The sequence below is a fragment of the Priapulus caudatus genome, unplaced genomic scaffold (genome assembly GCF_000485595.1).
Source record: "Priapulus caudatus unplaced genomic scaffold, Priapulus_caudatus-5.0.1 Scaffold224, whole genome shotgun sequence".
Taxonomy (NCBI): Eukaryota; Metazoa; Priapulida; class Priapulimorpha; order Priapulimorphida; family Priapulidae; genus Priapulus; species Priapulus caudatus.
The window spans coordinates 314232-322854 of record NW_014577285.1 but is presented as its reverse complement, the minus strand read 5'-3'; the positions used below and the strand labels follow the sequence as shown (position 1 = coordinate 322854).

General features: G+C 44.6%; 1 protein-coding gene across 1 annotated transcript in view; it reads right to left on the bottom strand.

Moving 5' to 3' along the window:
- Positions 1-8623, bottom strand: part of LOC106807587 — an 84569-nt gene that overhangs the window by 26799 nt on the left and 49147 nt on the right. Inside the window, exons 2-3 of the mRNA XM_014809965.1 lie at positions 2375-2521; positions 801-834 (exon numbers count right to left, since the gene is read on the bottom strand). Of these exons, the coding sequence (XP_014665451.1) occupies positions 801-834; positions 2375-2521 (181 nt within the window). The remainder of the gene's footprint in view (positions 1-800; positions 835-2374; positions 2522-8623) is intronic.

Here is an 8623-nt window from a genome sequence, read left to right as displayed (position 1 = left end):
ACGCACGCACGCACGCACGCACGCACGCACGCACACACCCACACACACATGTAACGGAGCGGGCTTTAGGCCTTGCAGATCGCGCTTATTAATTACTGTTAGTTAGGCGTGACGCCGTGGGAGTGGCGTTGGCGTTGGCGTTGGCGTCACACACACACACGCGAGTGCGCGCAGACACACTCATTCACATGTAAGCTGGTTCGAACTTTGATCTTATATGTTTGTATTATCTGATAATTATGTGGGTGTATCAAGACTCTCTGCTCAGACATTAAGTGAATGCATGGTTGGAAAGCTAAGAAAGCCTCACCAATAGATTAAAGTCCAATGCAATGATGTGCAGTAGAGTACAGGTGGTATGGATGGTACGGTACGGCATAGTATAATACAGTACAGTGCAGTACAGTACAGTACTGTATACCATGCACTCAGAACAGATGAGTGACATTGTGAATTGCAAATAATGTCTAATGGAAATTACAACGGAATAATTTGCTTAGCCGCTAGTGTAAACCTGTGAAACCCATAAGGCTATAATTACGCAACTGGTATAATTTCAGAAGGGGCTTACAATAAGTATGCATGAGCAGAGATCAAGCAGAAATGCTCGTACGCACAACATACACACGCACACGTGTTGAAAATCCCTCTCGAAGAAACCCACATCAGGGTGGGACAAGTTATGGATCATTTAGATCAACTTCACCCCTAGATTGAAATAGCTATGCCTCGACATTGCACGGCTAGACTGCGGCATTCCGCGTGTCAACCCGTGGCAGTTGTTTGAAGTTGCAACTCACCTTCGTTGTCGCGTTTTTCTTCCCCGGCTCCTCCCTGGAACAGCAATAAACACGTCAGATAAGATAACTGTAAAATAATCGGTCGAACGATGCAGCCGCAGACACACGCCCCCTCAAACACGCGCTCCGTATGAAAAACTGCGTAGTTCAGAAGCTAGCAAAGGACGGACCACTTCTGTTATCTGACCTGCAGTGCCCTAGCTGCCACCCCTATCGGTCGTTATGCTTCTCACCTGTGCTCTTCTTTGCTCCCTAGCTATGTAGCACCGCGCTACCGTTTGCAGTCTGGCAAGCTATAATTTATAGAGCCTGTTATATCTGTGTAAATCCTCGCATGTGCACCTGCCCCACCCCTCCCCTATCTTTCCTACCGCCCCCATCTTACCCCAATACTCTCCCATGCATCCTACCGGCGTCGGCTTACAGAGGATTCTACACGGGTATTTACAAAAACTTGGAAGGGAGAACAGGAAGTAAATATCAGAGATTGCTTGTAACAGCTGATAGCCCAGCCGAACTTTGTGCCCACAAGCTTCTTACTTGCACCGCTAGTCTTTGTAACTTGTTTTTATAGACATCAGTTTTAATTCTCCCAACACCACCACGTCCATAGAGCATGAGCCTTTGCTGTCCAAAGACTTGCATTCGGACGCTAAAAGCAAAGCTCGCATCTCGCTCTTCTTCATTCAACCCCCCCCCCCCCCGACCACCACCTCCGTATTCTTCTGCTGGTATGGCCAAGACCCCCATTACGAGATAAAGACGGGTTAATTACTAACCAAGCACGAACTAAGCTGCATCAACAGCTGTCTAAAAACGTCACTCTATGAAAGCCTCGTAAACCCGCGCACCCGATTCGTATGTGCGATATTAACTCTTTGATCTCAGTGACGTGAAGCGCGCGCGGCCTACGTGCGCTGATCGCATCTCACGCCGCGCGCAGCGCCACCTACTTGCGGTACGATGTACTAACTCACTGTCGTGGGTTTACCGAGCACGATTCGCGCCACAAATTCTCGGCTGCACTGCACGCGGCACGCGGCCAGTGGACTAAGAGGCTAAAATGCCCTTCGCATCTTATTTCGGGAAAACGAGGGCGGCAGGCGTCATTAATACCGACGAATTTCGATTCGCTTAATCTATACATCTCACGCAAGCCGATCGTGAAAACACAGGAAATGATCGAATTACGTGAGCATAACAAATTAATTTCATATTTATCAAGCTGGTTCCACCGTATTGAGTTTCGTTAAAAATATACCCGCGTTCCATTTTCATTAACTTATTACGATCTGTGCAATAATTTCACACTACTCAAAGTCATGGTATGTGAATTGGCATGCAAATCCTGCATTTATAAACCAAATCTTAAACAACACGAGCTATATTGTGTAAAAACAGACTGATGAGTACGTTTCCGGTTAAATATGTGCGGAAAAGTATTAAGAGCGTTATTATTATTTTGTTATAGAAAACTGACACTGTTTACCGCCTACGCAGTTGCCTAGTGCATGCATGCATGATTAAGAACGTATATAATTATATATAGTTGAGAAATTTGGATTGATGCTCACCAGTGATGAATGGATCGCGGATTCCGGCGGATAGATGATGAAATGACGCAGCGTGAATCCAAAGCCTTCTGCTGTGCGGCCCACCTTCACGACGCGTGGGCGTGGCCACTGTGCTGTTGCGTCCATCCCTCCGTCATCCATGCTCACCTGATGAAAGCGAGTGACCGCGAATAAACACACGATGACTATTGAACACGATATAGAAAACAACAATTAACTTCGATATCAATTCTCATAAACGTTTTAATCTGTTGTTGGCAATTCATTTTAATGCTGTTTTATGTAAATAAAAAAAGCGCAAATTTTATACACAAATAGCAAACAAAATCGGTCCAGTTTACCGGGTAATTACTGCATTCAGTTACCCCAGAAATATGGTCATTCCTTCCATTCATACAAAACCTGCACATCATGCCAAGCACGGATGAGCGCACATGATGTAGACTATACTGAAACCATTGACGAATACCTCGCAGATTCATACCAAGCAATTACAGACAATGTTTAGATGTTCATGAATGATTTAAACACGAGTGAAACACAGAAGACTCGATTTTGTCAGGTAACCACAGGAATAATATTACAGCCAACGTTTCCCAAGACCTGCTCATCAGATCACCACCAGGTAAACGCACAGCCAAAAAACTTTGCCAAAAAAATACACGTGACTATTCTGCGACGCCTCACAGGGCAGCAGTGGTACATAAGCGAATTTCCCAAATCTCACCGCGCTTTCTTTCGGTCTATTTTGCAATGGCGTAGAGATTAAAATCACACATTTCTACGGAAAAACATCATCGCGAACACTCAGCTCAGTTTACGGCGCTCGCTCGTTAATTCAAGCGCACAAAAATGTCAACGAACCACGTTGAATCGTGGCTCACCTTTCACGCATGAAAGACAGAACTTCAATTGCACGCAATTACGCGAGCCGACAAACTGGTGAATTATCTTTTCGAGGATAGATAAGCAAGCGTGTGACCTAAACACTGCATCGCTTATGCGTGCAGCTCACGCTGATACATCCAAACCAATCCGTTGCGGTGTTGGCACGTGGTAGCGCGAGCTGGTCTACAGGTGAATGACACATACCGGGCTTTCATTCGACCTGCATTCGACCGGCTGGCAAATCTATACAAAATCGTCGCGTTAATACAAATTTTCTCCATATAGAGGCAAGAATATCCCTCCATGAGGTGTCAGCAGACAAATGATTGACGTGAAGTCGAGTGCCTCGTTACATGCAGCCAGCGTTTGTGATAATAAAGGTGCAGAGAAATCACGGTTGACAGAAGCTCGATTCATGCCGCCCAAAATACAGAAATACAGGTGTATATCGACCTGCAAGACATGCACTGCGTCTAATTATACATACATCATTGGCAACCGCCCTCCCTACAATCTCTTTACATTCATACAAGAGAGCAGTCATGATAGCGTCTCAACAACCCGAGGCAGATATTTGATACCGGTTTGCTGGGAATTTCAAGGTGCTGAAATTCGTTATCGTATACTTTGCAAGGTTGCACACATTTACGCATGAATTTATTTATTATAATACATTTACATCTGACCCCATACGACTTACAAGTAAAATTACTATGCTCGATGAACCGTTACATACTTTAAAGTTTTATATGCTTACATTTGATGTCAGCTTGGTAACAGCTCTTACATTACCGTGTAAACGTCTCGAATATATATTGGAACAGCTACCTTTTAAAATAATACTTGGCTTTAGGAGTTTTGGAAATTGAGGTAGCACACTAGGAGAATCTATATTAGCGTTTGGTTATTTGTCACCGAATTTTGCAAATCTTAATATTAAGCTTGGATTATATTGTCTTCTATTGATTTATTTTCAGAATTAGCGTAGCGTAGCCATTTGCCCTCCCCCGCCCCCAATACACGCTGTATACATAGACATAATGGGAGGAGTGTCGCGATGAATGCGCGGATTTAGTTAGCAGGAGGTAATAAGGTTGACACATTGGTTTGCAATCGACCTAAGCATGTACATAACGCGGAGAAACATTAACAGAGAAAGACAGCTGCAACTAGTGCCCCCCCCCAAACTCAGCACAGTGTCAATGTTATCTGCAAATACAGAATTCACTAGCTATGTTGTCAAACAATAAAACAGTTTAACTGCTAGTATAACTACAGACATCATCAATGACTATCGCTTGTACTCTAGCTTATCCATGATTTAATAAAAAAGGGCAATTACCAAATTATCACGGCATACATTTTCATGGCAACACAATTTTGAAATAATGTCCTCCAACTTTAATAACGTATGAGACAATGCATGAAGTATACAAAAAGGTCCATTAACGAAAACCGGGTCAGTATACATCGACTGTTGATAAAATCATGTCGAAATCGTTAGCAATGCCATAGGTACCGAGCGCACGTGCATTTTAAAACGGACAAAAACTAGATAGCAGAAAAATTCATAATAGCTAAAGCTATCGAATTATTTTCCTTGAGGCGTACACACGATAAATTTAGCAAAGTGACATCAAACCAACGTAACTGCCCATCCAAGGCCCGCATGAAATCACGAAGGCCAGTTTTCTGAGCATCAGATACACGCTCCAAACTGACACCAGTGACCCACATGTAAAATTTCAATGCTAAGCGGCAGGGACACGCATAGAGATGGATACAATGCCACAGATGACGACAACATTCTCAGGCAGTTGCTAATTCGTTAAAAAAGCAAGACGCGACTGTATCTTCCATACGGCATAGTGCGGGAGGGAGCCATCGCGTGTCCACTCTAGCTTCCTTTGGCGATCTCGCCCCCCCCCCAATTCTACTCGCTTTGGTGAGACTTATAGGTCATCCGCTCGTAGGCTGCGTGTCACTGTCACCGCTCACAGCTATTCTCGAAAATAGCTCCGAGTCTAACACGCCATTATTTGGCTCACTGAGTATGGAGGTAGAACACACCAACTGTTTGCCTTCCCTTTGCGTCGGAGCGAAACGCAGGATATGCGGCGGAGCATAATTATTGCGGCGGCAAACTCCGGCAGCCAACTCGATCATCTGCTCGGCTGTGTCTGCATGCCCGATAGATGAACGAGTGCGGTGATACGCACTGGCAGCCAAGTTTACGCACATCGTCATGCGGAGCGGAAAACCCTGCTTGCACGCACGTAACCTAGCTGTCACAACGCAACCATATGATGATATCATCGACTAAATATCGGTTGATCATTGGTGATCATTAGACCTTAAAATCTTAGTGAAATTCAAAGACATTACAAAGTCCAATCCACGAAATTTCTTTTCTTTTATATTATATATGAATCTCATACAAAACATTAAACCTCGGTGAATGCATGTGTAGCTGTGATGCAGTGACAAGAAAACACTGAAAATCTGTCAGACAAGCCTATTCATTGGTGAAACTGAACGCGGTTACTTTCCAGGAGAAAGAAACCTAATCATTGGTAAATTTAGGAAACGACAAGAATTCAGAAAAATAGTCATTATATTACTTTTAGCGATGAATGCAACGCATTAATATAAACATATGACAGCTCCTGATAGCGCACTTTTATGCTGTCATGTGTGTGCGTGTGTGTGCGTGTGTGTGCGTGTGTGTGTGTGTGCGCGTGTGCGCGTGTGTGCGTGTGTGCGTGCGTGCGTGCGTGCGTGCGTGCGTGCGTGCGTGCGTACTTGCGTGTATGTGTGTACGCACGCGCGTGTGGAACTGTGCGTATGTTTTGTGTGTGTGTGTGCGTGTGGAACTGTGCGTATGTTTTGTGTGTATACGCGTGTATTGGCCGTGGTCTCCGATCAATGCCTTCCATTATACTCACCATCGAGCGAACCATCAGCCAGCGACAAGCAACAAGTGAAAAAACTACAGCGTGAGATCATTAGCCACGTCAGGTAAACTTGCTGAGCTTGACAGCCACACGCAAACGTATATGCAGACAATGCGCCCACATGATAGATTATATATAAAGAGCACATCATAGAGTATCAATAATGTCTATCACATAATATGTACTCTTGATAGATATCCATCTGCGCAAAAAGTCCTTGGTGTTAGTATGTATTAATTCTTCACGCGCGTACACGGCTACAGAAGGTCATTCTCAGATTGTACACTATATATACTGAGCATTAATTGGAACAATAATTAATAATTGTTGGTTATTAATCCCAATTCGTACCATATATATCCTACATGAGCAGCTAGTAGATGAGCTGTATGCAGACAATTACATACGGTGGCAGCACAGGAGTGTCGATCCGAGGCACCGACAACACGGGCGCACAAAAGCACACCTTGTCTTGCATGCAGCCAGGCAATGTAAAAATGTTCACAATAGATTCAATCGTATGTGAGCCAGATCCCTGCTGATACGCCTTCTATATGGCATAGCTGCATTACCCACATAAGATTATCACCCAAGTCCCACCCGACCACACAAAGCTTACGGAAAAAAAGAGCACGCGCATTTACAGCGAGGTAAGAGCCGTCTAGCTATTTCCGCAACCTTTTACAATTTCTCTAGTATACCATTAGGAAATTCTGGACTGATCACGCATCTTACACGCATAGTCATTAATAAAATTGTAAATTGTAAATTGTAACCTTATCGTAAAACGCTCTGGTGGAATGTGAACAACACACGCTATTATGCCTCCACCGTACATAGAGCCTGGCCATAAATGCGATCATCCCTGATCCAAGTCCAAGAATGTCGTCATTCCAACGGCGTCGCCCCGCGCGTACCTACGGGTCATGTGTTGAAGCGTTTGCCGCCTCGCGGTCGATAACGTAAGCGCTTTGAATATTTCTTTCTTTAAAATTTAAGCGTATAATATGTATAGAGAGGTTGGCAGAAAGAAGAAAAATTAACGTCAAGTCGCCTGCATAAAATCGGCCTAAAATCGTCAGTGTATAACCCAGCTTTACTCTGACAGTGGAAAGCAAAGAGAAGTTTTAGTTAGGAGTTATACGAACATTTCATGCTCTAATGGCATACATGACCTCGCGAAAGGAAAACATACCGTTTCACTGGTTCCTAATAATGAGACACGCTTACATTAATATCTGCAGGCTCGCACGCATGTGCAGAATAAAGTCACAACAAAACTTACATATATCCTAAATCAAGGATTTTCTACGCGCAATTTCCGAAAAAAAAGCTCGTTTCCTATAGGCGCGTGGATTATGCTACATTATTGCTACTTCGCTGCTCTGTGCTCACTGTAATTAAACACGACGTGGCTATGCATACAGGACGCGTGCATGCCGTATGCATACATCTATGCACGTTTACATGTAAAATAAACAATGTAGCATGCTGACCTCCAAAAGTCACCTAAATTCGCCACACACACATTGTGTACACGCACCTCGTGTCCGCCCCCAACCCCGCCAGCCCCGGTCTCTCTCACACACACGGTCGACGATGCAGTGAAAACGGACCGAACGCCACCATTACCTCGTAATGGATGACAGTGGGTTTTCTACGCGACAGCCCGCACATTACCTCTGAACACAGTGCTTCGGGCAGCCTTCTATAATGCCTGCCACTGCCACTCGAAATCCCCAAGAGCGCTCGCTCACACGGACTCCGACACTTCCAGTTAGCTTCCGGTCGTACGGGGTTGTTACTCCACATATAATGTAGGGTCACACTCGCGCGCCGGCATTCAAAGTCACTGACTTGTACATCCTCTGTGGCCAGAGCCCTTCGCAAACGCTCTATCCTCTGTGCGGCGCCCACTCAGCACGACGGGTGTAATAAACCCACGGGGGATGAGCCGAGGCACTCAGTACCGCGTACACACACGATGTGGATGACGATGACGATGGGAGATTTCGTTGCGGGTTTAGGAACACGCCTCACGAGCGCTGCAAGTCAAAGGCAATCGGCGCGGCAACTGATTTACGAGCGCGCGCTGAGAGCTCGACTAAGTTGTAACCCAAATTCAAATTTACCTATAGCAAACATGCTAGTGGGTAGGGTATTTACATGATGTACATGCGACTTTCTAGTCGTTGTGGATGGATACCTCAACGACTCGGCAAAGAAAATTATTTACAATACCAAGTCATGGAAGTTATTTAATAACCGATTCTTTACAATATTAGTAAAATACAATTTCAAAAGCGGCTTTTGGTTGTTATAACTCTGAGAAATATTCCTGTTTACATCCTAAACGATCATTGTGTTACTTAGAGTCGAACTCAGATGACTATCTGATGCTCATCTA